The 20,000-nt window shown below is 48.4% G+C and overlaps 2 protein-coding genes across 3 annotated transcripts in view; one reads left to right on the top strand and one right to left on the bottom strand.

The window, feature by feature from the left end:
* The window catches only part of LOC123513462 (probable ATP-dependent DNA helicase HFM1), a 236,435-nt gene that overhangs the window by 136,592 nt on the left and 79,843 nt on the right, over positions 1–20,000 (bottom strand). The window lies entirely within an intron of this gene.
* The window catches only part of LOC123513407, a 28,266-nt gene continuing 11,635 nt past the window's right edge, over positions 3,370–20,000 (top strand). The window contains exons 1-5 of one of the 2 annotated variants that reach the window (XM_045270560.1): positions 3,370–3,939; positions 7,448–7,641; positions 8,336–8,445; positions 8,576–8,727; positions 11,576–11,800. In XM_045270560.1, the coding sequence (XP_045126495.1) occupies positions 3,746–3,939; positions 7,448–7,641; positions 8,336–8,445; positions 8,576–8,727; positions 11,576–11,800 (875 nt within the window). In that variant the 5' untranslated portion in view covers positions 3,370–3,745. Of the gene's footprint in view, positions 3,940–7,447; positions 7,642–8,335; positions 8,446–8,575; positions 8,728–11,575; positions 11,801–12,191; positions 12,414–20,000 lie in introns of both variants that reach the window. The other variant, XM_045270562.1, reaches the window with a different exon arrangement.

The raw sequence follows: 20,000 nt of genomic DNA on the forward strand, positions 1-20,000 counted from the left end.
CTCCCCCTTTTCACCTTATTATCATCTGTGTTATCATTTGTGCGTTCCCTGTATCGGCTGTCCTTAGAAGAAGGGCACAAGGCCACTGACCTGTCCTGGAGGCGGCACACAGGTGACCCGGCCACCTCCCTGACGCACACCAGCGATCACTGCATGGGACACATCTTAGCGAGGCGGTGTATTGAGCGGCATATTGGCCCCGTGATGACTGTGGCGGAGTTATGGAATGGCAACACTGGCACGGAGATATCTTAGCCACGTAGTAAGAAAAGACCAGGAACTGGTTAAAATAATCTAAAGAAAAACATAGAGGGAAGACTTTAGCCACGTATAGTAATAAGAAAAGACCAGGAACAGATTAAAATAACCTGAAGAAAAAGAGGAGAGGGATCATAGAGGGAAGACTTCAGCCACGTAGTAAGAAAGGAAGACCAGGAACTGATTAAAAGACTATAGAAAAACAGTAAAGAGACCATCAAGGGAAGACAAAAGTAGAGGAACTGAATCGTGGTAGGAAAGCAAACGAAGTAAGGCACAGAGGAAGGTCTAAGTGAAAGAAACTGAAAGACTTGCACTTGGCGCCAGTCTCTTACTCTTCAGGAAAACGGGGAAAGGAGATAAGGGACGGAAACAAGGAAAACTCGTGCGTGGCGCCAATCCTTCACTCTCTAGGCAGACGAGGAAAGAATAACATTGTCAGGAACTATGTCATGTACCAGGCAGAGGAAATGATCAAGCTCTTTTTTTTTTATTTTGGAGGAAGTAACTAGGCAACAAAAAAATTATCAAAGAAAAAAAAAAGACCCACAGAGGTGCCAGTCCCCGCACAGTCAAAAGAATTAGCCAAATGTATGGAATAAACGTAACAAAACCTCCCTCTTAAATGCGTTCAAGTCATAGGAAGGACATGACTGAGATGCAAGCGTGTTTTGTATGCATGTATTGATGAGATGCGTCTGATTACAGGAACAATGCTGAAATTCACGTCCAGAGGTAGAGGTGGCGGTGTCTGCGGTCAGGCGGTGGGGGAGTGGTGACGGTGGTGGTGACGGGAGTGATAACAGTGGTGGTGCGAGCATCAAGCAGTGACGGGAAGTGATTGGTGTGGTGCCAAGGCTTTCCTGCACCTCAGCCTCGTCACACGGGAAGAGACCGACAGGAAGAACGAGTGAAATGCATATGTATGTTTGTGTGCATACTGTGTGTGTACCGAGTGATGACATGTATCTGATTACAGGAACAATATTTGATAACAGCATACACGTCTCCAGCTATTTCACCACCACCACCACCACCACCACTATTTCTACTCTTCTACTACTACAATTACTACTACTACTACTAGTAGTAGTAGTAGTAGTAGTAGTAGTAGTAGTAGTAGTAGTACCAGTAGTAGTAGTACCAGTAGTAGTAGAAGTAGAACATTACTATTGTTGTTGTTACTGCTGCTGCTGTTGTTATCATTGTTGTGTTGTTGTTATTATTATTACTATGATTGGTATTATTGTTATCATTGTTATTACTAATATCACCACCACCACCACCACCACCACCACCAGCGCAGCACAGGCAGCGGCCCCAGCACCACCACTCACAATATTGGTGTGTTCTTGCCTCATTTTGCCAACCCGTGGATTATCTCGTCTCGCGGTAACCAAATTGTCCTTGAGGTGATGGCACAGGAATTTGGTGGTGTGGTGACCTGTCCTGGTGTCCGTCCGCCTGTCCACGCCGTCCGTCAGGCGGGCCGCGGCGCGCATCGATCAGAGGGTGTTAGCGAGGCGCGGCAATTAAGGTAATGCGGGGTCACCTGGCGGGCAGCACGCACCCTCGCACTGCACGACCCTAATTGCCTCTTCTTGAGCTGTCATCACAAATGGAATAATGGGAAGTGTAGTGCCGCCGCTGACACCCGCGACCACCTCCGCCCCTCGACCTGTGCCACTTTGAGGGATGTGCCGCCGTGGCACTGCAGCTGTGCCGCTGTAATACTTGTGGCACTACAGCTTCACTACTGTACTATTGCCACCATGCTAGTGGCACTGTATACATTTGGTTCTGTATGCAGCTGTGGGACCGCCATGACATGGCCTTCTTGATGAGCCACAACACTTAGCCTGCATGCTTGTGTTGCAGTGATGGCGTGGCATCGCTTTGCAATTGCTTACATATCAACTTACCAATGTCTCCTGATAAGATCAGGTTACTACTATGTTATAACTAGTTTTGCAGTTAGGTGACGAGTATGACAGTGTGCTGGTGTGACTGATTGTGTGTTGATGTGCCTTGAATCCCACTGCTGCATCACTAACAACACAGTTTTGTCGTTCAACGGTACCACTCTATACGGTGCTGGTGTTCTAACTATTTACGAACATCTGTCTACTTGACTAAATGTTATTCTGTGAAAGCCGAGCTGTGGGAAGACTCGTTCACGCGAAGGTAACACCTGTTCGTCTGTCTGAGAGACGTGGAGACCCTCCCTCACCCTTCCCCTCCTCGCCTCGCCTCGCCTCACCCACATAGTTCCTGCCTCACCCTAACCTACACCACCTCCTTGCAGCCGCTCCCACTCACATCCGGAAAGGGCGTGGACATACAGATCCTGATAGAGAAACGTTTTAAGTTCCCAGGATAGCAAGGCCTCCCGCAACGTCTGTCCACACACACACACACACAAACACACACACACACACACAGCGAAACTACTAGTGGCGGAAGGTTTGGGATAGTAAGAAGTGGGCCACCGGCAGGGAGAGGTGGAGAGAGCCTGCGGGAGAGCGGGAGAGTGGGAGGGAGCGAGGGAGTGCTGCTACCTTTACCTTCAGGCAGGTGGGTCGCCTTGCCCCCTTTCAAGGTCAACATACAAATTCAAACGTGGCCGGCCGGGAGTACAGACAGGAAGAAGGGGAGAGGGACGAGGAGGGTTACCTGCCGCTCGTAGTACTCACTCATTCATTATCAAAACACCAGGTGGGGGGAGCCGCCCCGTGCCCGCAGGTGCCGCCCCCCCTCCCTCACCTGTAGGGCGCCAGGTATACAGTTTCCGCTGCCTATGTTCCTCTACGGCATTCCTCACCTCCCAAGAAATCCTCAATGTCATAAGACCCACGACCACTGCCTCCATCCCCCACACCCCCCTGCCTGTACCCTGCCCTCCCTTCCCTGTCTACGCTCCGCCCCCCACATCACACCACCCGTGACGTCACAAAACGTTGACTCCTGAAGGCCTGCCACATATATCCACGTCATTTCATCCACCCTCATCCACCGCGCCTTTGTCATGCTTGCAAGTGGGAGGAATGTGTGAAAGGGTGACTTTGTATCCTGCTTGATGCCCTGTGGATGCTCTGAAGGGTCGCAGGGGGGCGTGGGGCGGCAGGCGGCGTGCGGCAACTCGCCCAAGAACCACAACGTATAAAGTAGCGCGCCACGTGGGTCACCGTGTATACACAAGTGTGGCAAGGCGAGGGGCGTGTGTGAGTCGCGCACGGGACTGCATCACTTGGCTCCCCGCACACCCTCCCCAGCCCCACATACCTTCCATCCCGCACTCACACTCCCTTCTAGTCCGTGTACACATATAAGAGTGTACACCCTCACCTGACGTGTACACCCAATCAAAAACGTGTAAACCTTCCTGTGTATACCATTCGAAGTCTGCATACGCTTCCCGCAACCCTTCAAGCACTCGTGTATAATATCTCCGTGACCAACTAATCTAGTCAGCGAGGAGGAAGTCGCAATGAGACCGCACAGTGTCACGCTCACGGGCCTCCTGCTCTCCCTGCTTCCCTTCCTGCTGGCGGTGTCCGGGCAGGCGCTACCGAACTTCGTGGCGCAAGATGACCTAAACGACGGCCAGCACGAGATACGCATCCACTACAACGGCATCTCGGCAAAGCAGACCTCCGTGCGCCGCGACCAGGGCAGCGACAGGTGAGCCAGGGGGCGGGGCGCAGGTGTTCAGGTGTGCAGGTGTGGCGTGACTGCTGCTGGGATATTGTGCTGGGAAGGAATTAGGTGAAAGTGCTCTTATCTCTCTCTCTCTCTCTCTCTCTCTCTCTCTCTCTCTCTCTCTTTCTCTGAAAAGTAGCATTTATTTTTCATATTTTAAGTAGGAAGTGACATTTTTCAAGTTATTGGTGGTGCAATTAGTGGTACGGTGTGCAGGAAGGTCAGCACGCCGGTGGTGGTGAGAGTGAAGTGAGAGTGAGTGTTGAAGGTGATGGTGGTGGTGGTGGTGGTGGTATGGGAAACTTTGCAGTGATGAATTGGCTATTGACAGGTACGAGAGAGAGAGAGAGAGAGAGGGAGGAATGCTATTTATGTTAATTCGTGACACTGAAAAGACACACACACACACACACACACACACACACACACACACACACACACACACACCACATGAACAAAGCTTGGTAACCCAGTAATGAGATCAGATGAAAGTTCACGAGACGGACGAGAAAACCACAACAGCAAGCGATACATGAGGCATCTGGCAGCTGTCGAGAGAGAGAGAGAGAGAGAGAGAGAGAGAGAGAGAGAGAGAGAGAGAGAGAGAGAGAGAGAACGAACCAGTCAACGAACCATCCAACCAGACAGTCAGACGGGAACATTTTCAGACAGTCACTCTCAGTTTGCTTAGTTCGCTGACCCTCACTCCTTCCACACCGGACGGGAAGGCAAGGCAACAAAACAGTCCTCACCAAAGGCTCCAGTTGAAGATACTCGTGTTTTTAAGGGTACTTTTATGGTCGTCTTGAAAACCTGGCTTGTTGTCTCTGTGGCCTTGCAAAATTGTCGTAGCGAGAAGGAAAGGCGTTGCTGAATACTCACTCTAAGGAGGCGACACTGGGCTACGGAGCAAACACTGTACTCCTGAAGGTGCTGTGGTAAGGAGTAGGGGGAGGGGGAGGGGGGCTTAGTGGTAATTATTTTATGTTAGATTTTATAATGGCAAACGTACGATGTTAATAGTGATAATGTATGTAGCTGCTTTTTCTTTCACCATTCTTCCACCCGGATTTAAAAACGTTCTGCTCTCTCTCTCTCTCTCTCTCTCTCTCTCTCTCTCTCTCGATTAGATAGGTTATCAAGACTCTTTCTCCCGTTAATAATATAGAAGTCATATAAATCTGCCTCTATAACCATAAAAACTCATTAAAACCCGTCACTTTATCTACAGCTATCTGAGTGTGAAAGTAACGCGGAAGTGTTTCAAAATAGTCCTTTGCATACTTTACATTCCTGAAGTGAAAGAGTGATGCTAGAGAAAACCTATTATGATAACCCTTACCATACACCACTATACATTCTTGAACCCCTTCGTAAATCATACATCCAACTCCCCTTACATAATGATAACAGAAATGATAATAATAATAGTTTTGTAAGGGTCTAAAAATAGCGGAGTGAAGAAGGAGGAGGAAGAGGAAGAAGGAGGAGGAGGAGGAGGAAGAAGATGTGTGTCTGTGGGTTTCTGGCAGGGGGTTTGTGTTTTTGTGGGGACTGGAGAGAGAAACAGGAGGAGGAGGAGGAGGAGGAGGAGGAAGAGGAGGTCACCTGATCGCCACATTCCATGATCAGATATCTCACGACCTTGACGATTTACGAGACTGACCGCATTTATTACAAAGACTTATTTCTCATCTCTCTCTCTCTCTCTCTCTCTCTCTCTCTCTCTCTCTCTCTCTCTCTCTCTCTCTCTCTTTCTTCGTACGTAACATATCATGAAAATCTCTCGTAATAGAAAACAAAAACAACACAATTCCAAGAAAAAGCATCGGAATAATAAGTCAATAGCTTCCACTGACCCGTGAAGAAACCTAAACATTCACACACACACACACACACACACACACACACACACACACACACACACACACAGAGAGAGAGAGAGAGAGAGAGAGAGAGAGAAAAGTAGTAGTGATAGTAGTAGTAGTAGTAGTAGTAGTAGTAGTAGTAGTAGTAGTAGTAGTAGTAGTAGTAGTAGTAGTAGTAGTTAAGTAGTAATAGTAGTAGTAGTAGTAGTAGTAGTAGTAGTAGTAGTAGTAGTAGTAGTAGTAGTAGTAGTAGTAGTAGTAGTAGTAGTAGTAGTAGTGAGTTAGTAATAGTAGTAGTAGTTGTCGTAGGAGTTTAGTAGCAGTAGTAGTAACATAGTTATGATTATACTACTACTACTACTACTACTACTACTACTACTACTACTAAAAAGAAAAGAAACAGACAACACACCACTACCACCACCACCACCACCACCACCACGACCAACAACAACAACAGAGCAACGATACAAATAATAGCAACAAGAACATAAATATTGCACTAACAGGCTAGCGAGGTCTTGGCATTTAGCTTAGCGCGGTCCCTCCCCCCCCTTCCCCAGGCTTCTCCTCGCCCTCGCTGCATTGGTACCGTTAAGGGCGCGAGTGGGCGAGCCTGGGACAGACCACAGGCGGGACAGACCATGGACACATTAGATAGACCCTTTTAGACCCCTTTCAATTGTCCCTCAGCCCTATGTTAACTTGAGGAAGGCTGTGGTGTCCTGTGGCATGTGCCGTGTGTCGTGTGTAGTGTCCTTCCTGCTTTCTCCTGTCTCATAGGCTATAGTGTGTCCTTATATCTCTCTCTCTCTCTCTCTCTCTCTCTCTCTCTCTCTCTCTCTCTCTCTCTCTCTCAAGGTCATCACAGTCCTCTCCCTCGTTTATACCCGGCCCCGAGTCACGTGCCAAGTCCCCTCCCTACCCCTCCACCCCTCCCATCTCTAGTCACTCACGTACGTACACAGTCACTCACATACATACATACATACATACACCTTGTTTTACTTTCACTGTGTTGCGTCAGGTATTTTGACGTACACTCAAAATACGTTCATTCATTCGTTCGTTCATTGATTCATTCATTGTTGATTATTATTGTTATTATTGTTATTTCTGTTATTACCGTCGTTGTTGTTTGTTGCTTGAGTATATATTTTTTTATTTCGTTTTTTTTATCAGAAATGGTGGTGGCGGTGTTAATTTCTTTCAAACTGAAGACACGGACTCCTCATAAACACCTCTCTCTCTCTCTCTCTCTCTCTCTCTCTCTCTCTCTCTCTCTCCACAAATGCGTAGTGGACATATTTCACCTGATTTACTGGATATTTTATTATCTTTACTCGACAATGACAATATTCCTCCCTCACTCCTCCCTCTCCACAATCTCTCACTTCCCCCTTCCTCTTTCTCTCCTTCCTCCCTCTCACCACATTCTCTCACTCCTCCTTCCTCCCTCTCACCACATTCTCTTACTCCCTCCTTCCTCCCTCTCTCCACTATCACTCCCTCTTTCCTCCTCTCTCCACAATCTCACTTCTTTCCTCCCTCTCTCCACTATTATCCTCTTTCCTCCCTCTCACCACAATCTCTCTCACTCCCTCCTTCCTCTCTCCCTGTAGCGGACTGGTGCTGCGTCAGATCCACCACCACCACCGCCTCCTGACGATGGTGTACGTGGGGGAGGCCGCCGATGACCTGAGCGTGGACGGACTTTCCCTGCGTGACTGTCGCTTGTCAGGAGACGCGGGCGAAGTGTCGGAATTCCTGGAGAAGTTTGAGGAGGACGCCGCTGTCGCCAGGACCACTGCAGCAGGTGAGCGGGAGGCAGGGGTATGGTGTGAGGTGGTGCAGGGGTGATAGGGGTGTGGTGTGAGGTGTTGTTGTGATGGTGCAGGGGTGATAGGGTAGAGGCAGGTGTGTGGAGCCGGAGTGGTGATGGGGATGGGCGGTGCACCATGGTAGGGACGCGTGACTGCACTTCCGGTAATGTGACAGCTGCTGGTGACGCTCTGGCCTATCAGTGACGGATTTCTCACGCCGCTTCCCACGTGACGAAGCTCAGGTGGCGGTGGCGAGGTAGAAACTCTAGCCGATGAGTCTGGAGCGGCATCTGTACACCACCGCAGCTTGTGATAGGCAGCATTAAGATCTTAGCAGGACTTGTATTTGTGTATGTAAGTGTGCGAATGATACAGAGACGGTCATCAGGGTTAAGGGTGAAGCAGAAAGCGTAAGCCTTGCAAGAGTAATCAGGATGCTGGTCTGATAACGCCCATGTATACAAAGCCAAACATTCTGATCATCTTGTTTCTTGGTATCGCGCACCGTGTTGGACAAGCTTACCAGTGGGAAGCTTTCATTCTGCAGTGTCCCTGATCCTCCTTGCTGCATCGCCAAATTTCGGTTATAACGTGCACACAGTTAATGTCAGAGGGCTGCAGGAAGTTGTACGAGGCACATGTGACTTCCATTCCCAAAATCAGATGTTCCCTTTACTCCTCCGTCAGGTGAATGGTCCGGCTCCCTCAACAACGTGACCTTCGTGCACCTCAACGAGGAGGAGGAGCTGCCCCAGTACCTGCGGCCCGTCCTTCACTTCAAGAAGCTCCGCGCACAGGTAAGTGACACCTTCGTGTTCACCCGCTTGGTAGATCTCAGGTTTTTTGTTGGTCTGATATACAACATTGAGAGGCGATGTGGATTTTTAAGTTCGATAGTGCATATTTTCTCTCTTTTCGCCCCAACAGTGCAGAGAACACCGGCGGAGCGTAAAGAGGGCGGTGAGGGCACAGCGGCGACAGGAGAGACGCAACAACCACCACCACAGCAATAACCACCACCACGCTGCGGCAGAGGGAGAGACCACCGCCGCCACCCACAGCCGTCAGTCCCACTCCAGGTAGGTCACGAGGTTGCCTGCTCCTCCCTCAGTCTTGTGCATCACGTGACATCAAAACTGAGCAACCAAAAAAAAATTCTTGCACGAAAAATTAAGCATCAAGATAAAAAACCAAAGAGCAAAGCATTCTGATCAGTATTGTGTTTTGAGAATGAGCTTAAGAGAATCAGCTTGATGCATTAAAATTCCTGAAAGACAACAGAATCTAAAGGTTCATGTATCATAACTGCCTGGACTTAAACTACTCCTTAAGTTTAATGTTAAGTGCACTGTGTGGGTGCGAGGGTGCCAGATCCCGCCCAGCACCGTGGCACTGAGGGGGGTGAGGGCGGGGCTGGCGAGTGCCTGTCCCGCCCTTCACTCCTCAATCCTGTCTGCTGCTGCTGCTTCCATGACACTCTCTTCCTCTCCTCGCACTCGTCTCTCGTCCTGTGCTCTTATAGTCTTGGTCAATCGTCTCCTTGTGGATCCCGGCTCTGATCTCACGCTGTAGTGTTGGTGGTAAGGCCAGGCTTAGGTTGTGGTGCGGTGGTGAGGTGTGCTGGTGGTGTTACTGCTGGTGTTAATGATGCTGGAGGTGCGTTGTCGGCTCCGGTGGCGGCTCTGTAGGGTGTAGTAGTGCAGCTCCTGAGTCGTGTAGTGCGGCTGTCTAGGCTCTCCGGGGTGACAGTGATATGGTGGCTGGAGTTGCTAGGTCTGGGCCTGTAGTGATGGTGATGCATGTGTGTTGTGGTGGTGACTCCGCTGTGACGCCAACTTGTTCTATCCGTCCTAGTGTCTTTCCAAGGAGGGTGGAGGGAGGGAGGAGGAGGCTTCGCTGTGTGGGTGTGTGTGGTTGGGGGACTGTGGATACGTGGCATATACGTACATGTCTTGTGTCCACGGCTAAGAAATATAAAGTGGTCCAGAGAGAATAGAAAACGAAGACAACAGTAATAACAGTAATAATAATAATAATAATAATAATAATAATAATAATAATAATAATGATGATGATGATGATGATAATAATAGTGAGGAAACGAGTGGGTAACAAACCTAAAGGGGAAAACAACACATCCCCTTAAGGTGCCAAAGGGCCAGTCATCTCTCAGCCTTGCCTTGAGTCACGCCCAGGGCACGGTGCCAGCGGGTGCCTGTGAGTGCCACGACGCCTCACTACCAACCCTCACTATCTCCTCTTCACTTCCATCCCTCGAGTGACTAAATATAGATTAAGTCCTCGTTATGTCACTTTAATTTTCATTTGAAGAGATTGAACACACTGGCTAAACTGTGTCACGTTTTCTAACCCCTTGCCTGGACCACTTTCCCCTCCACCCTCACGGACACTATCCCCCCCCCTCCCCCATTCCACCCCTCAATCCTCCACCACCACCACTACCTCCTCCTCCCACTACCACCACTATTACTTCTCCCCTGACTGTGAGATCAATACTTGCATGTGTCTTAGTTTGAGTCTGCATCCTTGCATCATAATTGTCTTGTCTAGTACGAATAGGATTGGACTCCCCCTGATTGACTTCCCTAGAATGTCATCATGTGCCTGACGATTATCATGATTTATTTGTGTTGTATTTTTGTTTTCTTGTTTATTTTTTAATGCAATACGTAGTTGACCTTTTGAGTCTTGCATGACCGAGTGTGTTAGTGTGACTCATGTATGATCAGTGTTTGTTGTTGTTATTCACTGCTCTCTGTCACTCTCTCTCTCTCTCTCTCTCTCTCTCTCTCTCTCTCTCTCTCTCTCTCTCTCTCTCTCTCCTATCCTATCTCATTTCATTTTCTCTTTTCTTTTCTATCTATCCTCTTGACTCCTTTCCTCATGTTCTCTTCTCTTCCTCCTCTTCTTTCCTATCTCTCATCTCGTCTTATCTTCTCTCCTCTCTTATCTCTCCCCTCATATCTCTCTCAAACTTAGTTCTTCCTAGATTTTTTATAGTTATTTTTTTATTAACTTTGTGTTCACTGCCATGAAACTTAAAAGAGTTAATTAATTACATTATTATTCTATTGAGTTTACTCTCATTTTAGTCTTAAGTAGTTCTTATTAAATTTTGTTATTGAGATGACATGGCAAAGTGTTCAGTGTTTCTTATTGACTTGCTTGGTAACATGCAACACAAGTAGGAGTTAAAACACATGACTGGCTGCTGACACCAACAGACTGAAAGACTGCACGTAGTTGCTGGCATTACCACTAAGTTCTGCAAACAAGTTAACGGTATACGGAAAAGATTCGCAGTATTGGCTCACGTGTGCAAACGTTCTTCATACACTGCCGGGAACGTTTGTCACCATGAGGCACTACCGTGACAGCCATGGCACCCTTTCCGTTTCCAGACTTTTCTCCAACTTTGATCATTGTTTTTTTTTTTTTTTTTTTTTTTTAATACTCGCACCTCAATGGCCTTTACAAATTTTGTTGTTCTTGACCGGTATTGCTCTTACAAAAAAAAAAAAAAATGCTTGCCTCTTGGAATGCCGAAAGTTTGAGAATTTCGTGGCAATGTATCAGCACAGTAGTGGTTCAGATTTAGATACAGGACAGCCTTAATGTCACGCGGCTGTGGGGGTTCGGGGTGCATGTGACGGTGCAGATTAGTGACGCTTTGTACTGACGGGACTGTGTAGGTGTAGGTGGAGTATCACCGACCATGTAAAGTGACGGTGTGACGGTATGCTGTACGTGTGAGTGACGCCAGACTGCTAGTGACTGACACGACACGACACCGGAATCACGCGACAGACAAAATACACGACACAGAACAAGGCGTCGCTGGGCGTCACCTGCGGCTGGTGGTAATGTCGGTGTCGTGAGTGTGAGTTGTGTGTGGTGTTGACGCAGGCGGAAGCGGTGGATCCTCAAGGAGTTCTTCATCCTGCCGGGGACCAAGTGGTGTGGAAACGACGACCTGGCTACCTCCTTCAGCGACCTGGACGGCCACATGGGCGCGGACAAGTGCTGCAGGAAACACGACAAGTGCCCTCTCAACATTGCCGGCATGGCCTACAAGTACGGCGCCTACAACAGTCACCCCACCACTGTGTCCCACTGCATTTGTGACGAGAGGTGAGTCGGAAGGTGGAGGCCGCGTACTGTCCCTGTCTCTTCCCTCCTGCTTCCTGGGGCTGGGTCTTCGCGGTGGTGGTTTGCGATGGCTATGCGCGCTGCGGTGCACGGAGACTTCAACAGCGTGGCGCTGCTCCTACTCCCGCCACGCGGAGTGCCGGCGAGCGGCGGCGGCAAGGGACGCTTGTTGCGTAGTCGGTGGGTCTGTTCTCGATGTTCTGATGGTGTGTGAACGTTGTGCGTTTGTTCGTTGGTTGTTGTTGGGGTGGTCGAGGCGAGGCGGGCTGTGTCTTTGTGGCGGTAGCAGCAGCAGCGGCAGCAGCAGTGGCGGCGGCGGCGGCGGTAGTGATGGAAAGACAGGTATGTAGCAGGTGTGTGTGTGTCACGGCAGGTCGAAGCGGTCACTGCTCAACTTGAGGATGCCGTTCACCAAGTGGTGCGGCGCCCACTACGACGCCAGCACCTACGGGGATCTGGGCGGCCTGGTGCGTGTGGATCACTGCTGCCGTCAACACGACCTGCACTGTCCCTACTTCATTGAGTTCATGACGGAGAAATATGGCCTCTGGAACACCAACTTGGGCACCATTAACCACTGCGGCTGTGACTTAAGGTCAGTACAGCATCTCATGCTTACACCCCAGCCCGTCACCTCCCATGGCGAGCTGTGGCGCATTGCAGCTTTCTTACAAGCAACATTCATTGCTTCAGTTTGCATCAGGGTGTGATTTATTTATTTTTTTCCCCTTTTTTCATATGAAGGGAGCAAGTTCGCCAATGGTAAACACTGTGAAGGCTCTGCAGTGCCAAATTACCAACAATACTCTGTTTTCTGTTATCACAAACCTCCATTTTCGAGAGTCTTCGTGTGTGACTCCGTGGTGTTTGGCGAGCGGTGAGCCTCACGGTTAGTGGCGCACATTACAAAGAGGCCTTGCTGGCGTGGGGCTGGACAGGGCCGCGGGATTAGCAGTAGTTTACAGAAGGCCAACAGCTGTGAAGGTGTCCAGCACACCACGCTGGCCGTGAAGGCCACCGGGCACTGGAGTCACCGAGCCCCATGGTGCCGCGCGAGCCTCATGGTGCCGCGGCAGGATAGGTCGGGAAGGGGATAAAGAGACTGGTAAGGGCATTTAGCCATGACTTTGGAAGACGTCTCTTAGTCAGTGCCGCGGAAATGGTTGGGTCAGTTCCGATTCGTCTGGTCAGTGCCGCGGCAATGGTTGGGTCAGTTCAGCCTCGCCTCAAGTGTCCCCAATGTGGTGCAGGATGAGGGTGGCAAAAGAAAGGACTGAGAAGGGCGTGGCGGCTTGACAGGTGCCCTTTCTCTGCCCCGCCCCATTCTGAAGGTGCCCGCGCGGTGCCTGCCTGGCGGCGGGGCCAAATGCCAGGAAGCCGTGGTGGCCGTGTTTGGGGTCGCCCGCCGCCCCGGATAGTGTTCCTGCGGCCACCACCAGTGGAGCCATCGTGTGCCGCGGCTCACTCGCAGCCATGGCTTCTTTTTCAAATCGCTCATCACGCTTACATACTTTTCCTCCCATCTTAGTCACTCAAACGTTCACAGTGTCTGCTTTCTGTTGGTGTCATTTCTTTTTCTTTTTACGTGAACACCTCTGTGTTAACGCAAAGCTCCAATGTTTTGTATGCTAATTAATTAATTCCTCGCCATCCATTGCACGAGGCGACGATCCACGAGTAACAAATACAACATAAAGAGTAACGTTTACCCTTCCCTCGGTGAACGCGTCAGTAAGGAGACGGGCAGGTCAGTTCACGGATGGTGACCATGACCACAAAAACCACAGTCTAGGAAAGGAAAACCTGTAGCCACTAACTAACCACAGCTGCGACTCCTTTCCTATACCGTCCTGCCATTCACCCAACACAAAGCAATAAATAAATAAATAAATAACTCCAGGGTGGCTGGAATCTCTCTCTAAGGAGGAAGTTTGGAGCAGCACGTACTGTGAAGGGAGAGAGAGAGAGAGAGAGAGAGAGAGAGAGAGAGAGAGAGAGAGAGAGAGAGAGAGAGAGAGATATGAGTGCCTAGCCTCAAGCATTGCAGCGTTGCCATACTTTCATTACTGCCACGTGGAGGGAAGTGATGTAATAGTGGAGCAAAGGTGGAGGGAGGGAGAGAGAGTGGAGTATAAGTGGAGAGACACGAGAGACAGGAGGGAGGGAGGGATTTAGAGATAATCACGAAGGGATGTGCCAAATGTTGTGGTCAACACACACACACACACACACACACACACACACACACACACACACACACACACACACACACACACACACACACACACACACACAGGTGCGCGCGCGCGTAAGCACAAAAAACAAAAAAAGGGCAAGAGAGAGAGAGAGAGAGAGAGAGAGAGAGAGAGAAAACGAATGTCGGTAGAGTGTAAATCCGTTATGAGATAAGAACTTGTGCGGAAACAGAGGGAGAAGGAAGAAGAGGGGACGGATGAAGAGAGAGAGAGAGAGAGAGAGAGAGAGAGAGAGAGAGAGAGAGAGAGAGGCTTGAAAACTGAGGAAACGAACTCTAAAGAAGGAATGGGAGAGGAAGAGGAGTAGGAGGTGAAGGGCAGACATTATCACGGGATGGTATTACACAAGGAAGGGGTGAAGGTGGTGGTGCCTGTGCTCACTTCACCTGTGCCTGCAATGGCCCAGGTGTGAAGGGAGGGGTGTCCAGGGTGGAGATGAGGGGTAAGGCGGGGAAGCTGAGGGTAACGCGGGCAGGCTGAGGGTATTGAGGGCAGGGCAGAATTCAGACTGACTATAGTTGATTCAGGGTACGTGTGGTCCATCAGGCTTGAATTTATACTTATCTATGGCTGACACGCACGCACTATGACTGACACACACACACACACACACACACACACACACATGTGCACGCGCACGACACACCAGCAACAACAGTGAGTAGTGTAAATTCAGGTTGCTTATGCTAGTTTTCTCTCTCTCTCTCTCTCTCTCTCTCTCTCTCTCTCTCTCTCTCTCTCTCTCTCTCTCTAACCTCAGTGAATGTTGGCCTAGAAAGTAAAAACCACACACACACACACACACACACACACACACACACACACACACACACACACACATTTTCAGTACATTTTCAGTGTAATTTTTTTTACACTGCCAAATTAATAAACCGTATATTATTATTATTATTATTATTATTATTACACACACACAAACACACACTGGCGACGTTCCATAAGTAAAACTGTGAAATTTAAAGGAAGATAAACTAAATAATTATCATGGTAGTAGTAGTAGTAGTAGTAGTAGTAGTAGTAGTAGTAGTAGTAGTAGTAGTAGTAGTAGTAGTAGTAGTAGTGGAGTAGCAATAGTAGGTGGTGGTGGTGGCGGCAGCAATAGCAGCAGTACCGGCGGGAGCGGAGTTGCGGAATACCTGTGGCTGGAGGTGTGTCGCATCCAGCCACGCCATTGGTCCGCCAGTGACCTCGAGCGTCGTGATTGGTCGGCAGCACACACGCCCGCCGCAAGCCTTCTCTGATTGGTTCTGCAAGCTGTCTGTCGGGAAGGAAGGTGATTGGCTCTAAACTATTGCACTAACTTTAAACTCCACGCGTGATTGGTTGGCGGCGGTGGGCTGATGTGTGTGGTGGCGCCAGGATCAGGTTTAGGGCCGCCGAGCCAAGATTCTCAACGTGCCGGCTCTCCTCTCTTGTAATTACGGGGTCTCTCTCTCGCCCGACACGACGCCTGGGTACTGACAGCATATAATGGGCGTGTACGGATGTATGGGCGTTGGAGAGGACGGGTGGGGTGGGGTGTTACCAGAGTTCACGTTCACTGTCACAACACACTACTCGGATCATACCACCAGTTTACACCACACACACACACACACACCAGCGCATCTGAACGCCGGCGCCACACCTGTTACTGTTAGCTCAGGTGTGCGGGAAAGTAGACAAGTGTTGCCTTCCGCCTTCACCTGTGCTCTATTAGAGGTCTCTGTTCACCTCATCTCATTTTCCATACCTCTCATTTTTCCTGGATATTTGCTCTATGCCTCCCATTTTTCCTGGATATTTCTTCTATACCTACAAATTTTCCTTGATATTTTCTCTATGCCTTTATTTTTTCTGCATATTTTTCTCTACCTTTAATTTTTCCTGGATATTTTCTCTATACCTCCCATTTTTCCTGGATATTTTTTCATGTTACGGTTGTCTTATTTTTCCTTCCTTTTCTTTAATTCGTTGGTCTTTGTGGTGGTGAGGGATAATGAGCCGCATCGTTCACCACCTGATGAAGTCTTTCCAGTTCATTCAGACCACACCAGACCAAAGACAGGCGTCCAAATCCCTCCCTACTCCCTCCCTGTCTCCTATTGAGTGGCTTCAGTGAAATCTCTCCTCTTCTCTCTTCTTGTTTTCTCTCCTCTTCCGTTTTTATCTTCTTCACCGTTTTCTCCTTCTCTGTTTTTTCTCTCCTCGCCACTTATATCTTTTTTTTCTCTCTTCTCCTTTCTCTCCTTTCATTTAATCTAGTCTTTTCTCTCCTCTTTTCCGTTTTTCCTCTCCTTTCCGTTTTCCTCTCCTCTTTTCCGTTTTCCTCCCCTCTCCTCTCTTCTCCCTTTCATCCCATCTTTTTTCCTCTCCTTTTTTCTGCTTTTCTCCTCTTTTCCGTCTCTCTCTCTCTCTCTCTCTCTCTCTCTCTCTCTCTCCTCCGGTGCATAAATTTCTAGTCCATAATATTTCGCGGTGCCCGATCGCTCGCTCCCCCTCGAGTCTTCCTCTTCATTAGCTTCCTAAGGCCCTGTGCTCCTCTTGGCCTATAGTTCCCTTCTCTTTTTTATCATATCCAATTGGCCTTCTCTCTCTCTCTCTCTCTCTCTCTCTCTCTCTCTCTCTCTCTCTCTCTCTCTCTCTCTCTCTCTCTCTCTCTCTCTCTCTCTCTCTCCTCTTTCTTTCCTCTCCCTCTCCTCCTCCTCCTCTCCTCTCCTCTCTCTCTCTCTCTCTCTCTCTCTCTCTCTCTCTCTCTCTCTCTGTCCGCGTATATGTGTTCACGTAATGCATTTTAAAAGTCGCGGATTTCTGGGAAGGAGAGGCGAAGCATTACGGATAGAAATCGTGACGGCAGGTTAAGGTGATCAATTATGGTGTGGTGGTGGTGGTGGTGGTGGTGGTGGTGGTGGTGGTGGTGGTGGTGGTGGTGACAGTGAGTTGTTAGGAATGTTAGTGTTGGTGGTAGTGTGGTGGCAGTGGTTGTAGATGATTGCACTAGTAAAGCATTCTCTCTCTCTCTCTCTCTCTCTCTCTCTCTCTCTCTCTCTCTCTCTCTCTCTCTCTCTCTCTCTCTCTCTCTTCTCTTCTCCTTTCCTTTCCTTTCCTTTCCTTCTCTTCCCTTCTCTTCCCTTCTTTCCTCTCCTCTCCTCTCTCTCTCTCTCTCTCTCTCTCTCTCTCTCTCTCTCTCTCTCTCTCTCTCTTTAACACCACAAACCACAGATTATTTTCATCTCGAGGAAGTCTTTACATTTAGCCCGTGACCTTGAGAGCAATGATCACCACCACGGCTCTTGTTTACCTGATTGCCTGAGTGCCACTGCTCTGCGCCTTTCCTCGCCAATCCCACTGATGGCAGACTCGCAGAAAAAAAAAAGCCCCGTCATGAAAATGGAAGGAAATGATGCAAAGACACGATAAAGGGAGTGAAAAAAAAAAAAGGAAACAGAAGGGCAGTAGGGATATATGTAGATAGGTATAAGTGAAAAAGGGACTGATACATAGAATAATAACTAGGAAACAAGAAAGAAATGGCAAGGTAAAATAGGAATAGAGAGAGAGAGAGAGAGAGAGAGAGAGAGAGAGAGAGAGAGAGAGAGAGAGAGAGAGAGAGAGAGAGAGGAAATGCAGGAATATGACAGTAACACGAAGGAAAGGGAGTACTGAGCCAGGAAATTAAGACAGGACGAGAGAGAGAGAGAGAGAGAGAGAGAGAGAGAGAGAGAGAGAGAGAGAGAGAGAGAGAGAGGCAGCCAAGAGGAGGAGTGAGAGCCTCGGGAGAAATCAAGGAAGGTTGTGGGTAATTACTGGGTCCCAACGGTCTATTGTGACGAGGATGCCGACCCGCCGCCACGACCAGATACAAAACGATACCGTGAGAGAGAGAGAGAGAGAGAGAGAGAGAGAGAGAGAGAGAGAGAGAGAGAGAGAGAGAGAGAAAGTAGTCATGTGGTCACGTTGCTATATATACCTCACCCCCAGCTCAGCACACAGCTTGGATCAGCTGAAGGATTGCTGAGTAACGGTGGGTAAGGTGTGCATTAGTCAGCGTAGTCAGCAACAGAGAGCAGTCAGTTCACGCAGCGAAACCTTTTTTACTGACCTTGACGTCTGGCCAGCTGAGTCTGTGCATGCTTGTAAGAAACGAGAGAAGAGGGGAGAGAGATGGGTGAAGGGAGAGAGAGGGGAGAGTAAAAAAGTGGTTGAGAGAGAGAGAGAGAGAGAGAGAGAGAGAGAGAGAGAGAGAGAGAGAGCAAATAATCAAGCCTCTCCGGTTTCAATTTATAAAATGTTTGCTTTCCTCAGCCAAGCTAGGACATTACATTCTCTCTCTCTCTCTCTCTCTCTCTCTCTCTCTCTCTCTCTCTCTCTCTCAGCACATAATGACAACTCAGCAGCTTACCGCACTTTCTTCTGACCTTCCTTTACCCAATACCCTTCCCCCATGCCTCCCTAGCACATTCCCACATTCCAAGGCTGTGTGCATAATGCTAACCCACACCCTCCTTACCATGAAATTACGAGTCTTAGGTACAATGCAATCAAGGCCACGTAGGGCAACCTTTTCATCGTCGTCCATCAAGAGGGTGTCAGGTGCATGAGGACAGGTAAGGGACATGTGTAATAGGATATACAGGTGATGCAGGTGGTGTAAGGTGAGGTCACGCTGATAGGGGAGTGCTTAAGTCACGCGAAGTTGTATGGGGATCGAGAGTTCATGTCAAGGATTAAATTAGATGTAGAAGTGGCGTGTTTTGGTGGGATTGCGTGTAGTGGGAGTGAGTGAGGGAGGGAGTGAATGAGTGAGTGAGTGAGTGAGTGACGCAGGAGCTGGATGGATTAAATGGTGTAGCTTTAACCCTTTCAGTACTGGGGCACAATCTTTACCTCGAGATTTGTGTACGATTAGACCATTCTATTTACATTAAGAAGGGTCTACAGAAGTCTCAAGATTAATAGCTACAGTCTTCACTATTTTAATCCCCCATACATGAGTGTCTGAAGGTAAATAAATCACTAAAATAGCAAGCAGAATGAATATGAAAACACGTCATGGTACTGAAGAGGTTAATTCCTTCACTAATGGGACACATTTTTCCTTTGAGATTTGTGTGCGATTAGACCATTTTATTTGTATTAGGAAGGGTCTATGGAAGTCGGAAGATTAATGGCCAGTCTACACTATTTTAATCCCCCCATATGAGTTTCTGAAGCTGTATAAAATCACCAAATAGTAAGCAGAATGAATGTGGAAACACGTGTTGGTACTGGAGAGGTTAAGGTTTGTCTCTCGGTGGTCAGTTGAAATCGTTCCCTTTTGTGTCACGCTGCTACGAAAAAATGTTGATATCTTTTGTCTCATTTACTTTACGAGAGAGAGAATAATGGGTGCTACTTGGCTTGTTATTTACGTGTCTTCTCTCATTTTCTTGTGTTCTTTAGAGTTAGTGCCATGAATCTTTGATATGCGATTCACACTTTACGATATATTGAGATCTAAGTGTCATGAAACTACTTTGGTATGCGATCGACACTTTATGTTACGATCTACGAGTCATGAATCTATTTTGATATGCGATAGACCCTTCATAGTGCGATCGTCGTGTCATGATTCTAATTTGATATGCGATTTACACTATATATTGCATTCTAAGTGTCATGAATCTACTTTGCTATACAATCTAAACTATATATTGAGAATTCCGAGCATCTATACATCTTAATTTGCCTCCCTCACCTGGCCTTACCTGTTCCGCTACGCTACATGAAGGAACGAGGCAAGGTGAGTTTTTTTTTACCTTTTTTTTGTGGGGGGGAGGGGTGTTGAGGGGAAGTGAAGTCAAGAGGGAGTAAAGTATAGACACATACGCAAACTGACCTTCACCTACTCTACGTACTGGCAGGGGTCATGGTGTGTGTGTGTGTGTGTG

Source organism: Portunus trituberculatus, chromosome 36 (assembly GCF_017591435.1).
Source record: "Portunus trituberculatus isolate SZX2019 chromosome 36, ASM1759143v1, whole genome shotgun sequence".
Classification (NCBI taxonomy): Eukaryota; Metazoa; Arthropoda; class Malacostraca; order Decapoda; family Portunidae; genus Portunus; species Portunus trituberculatus.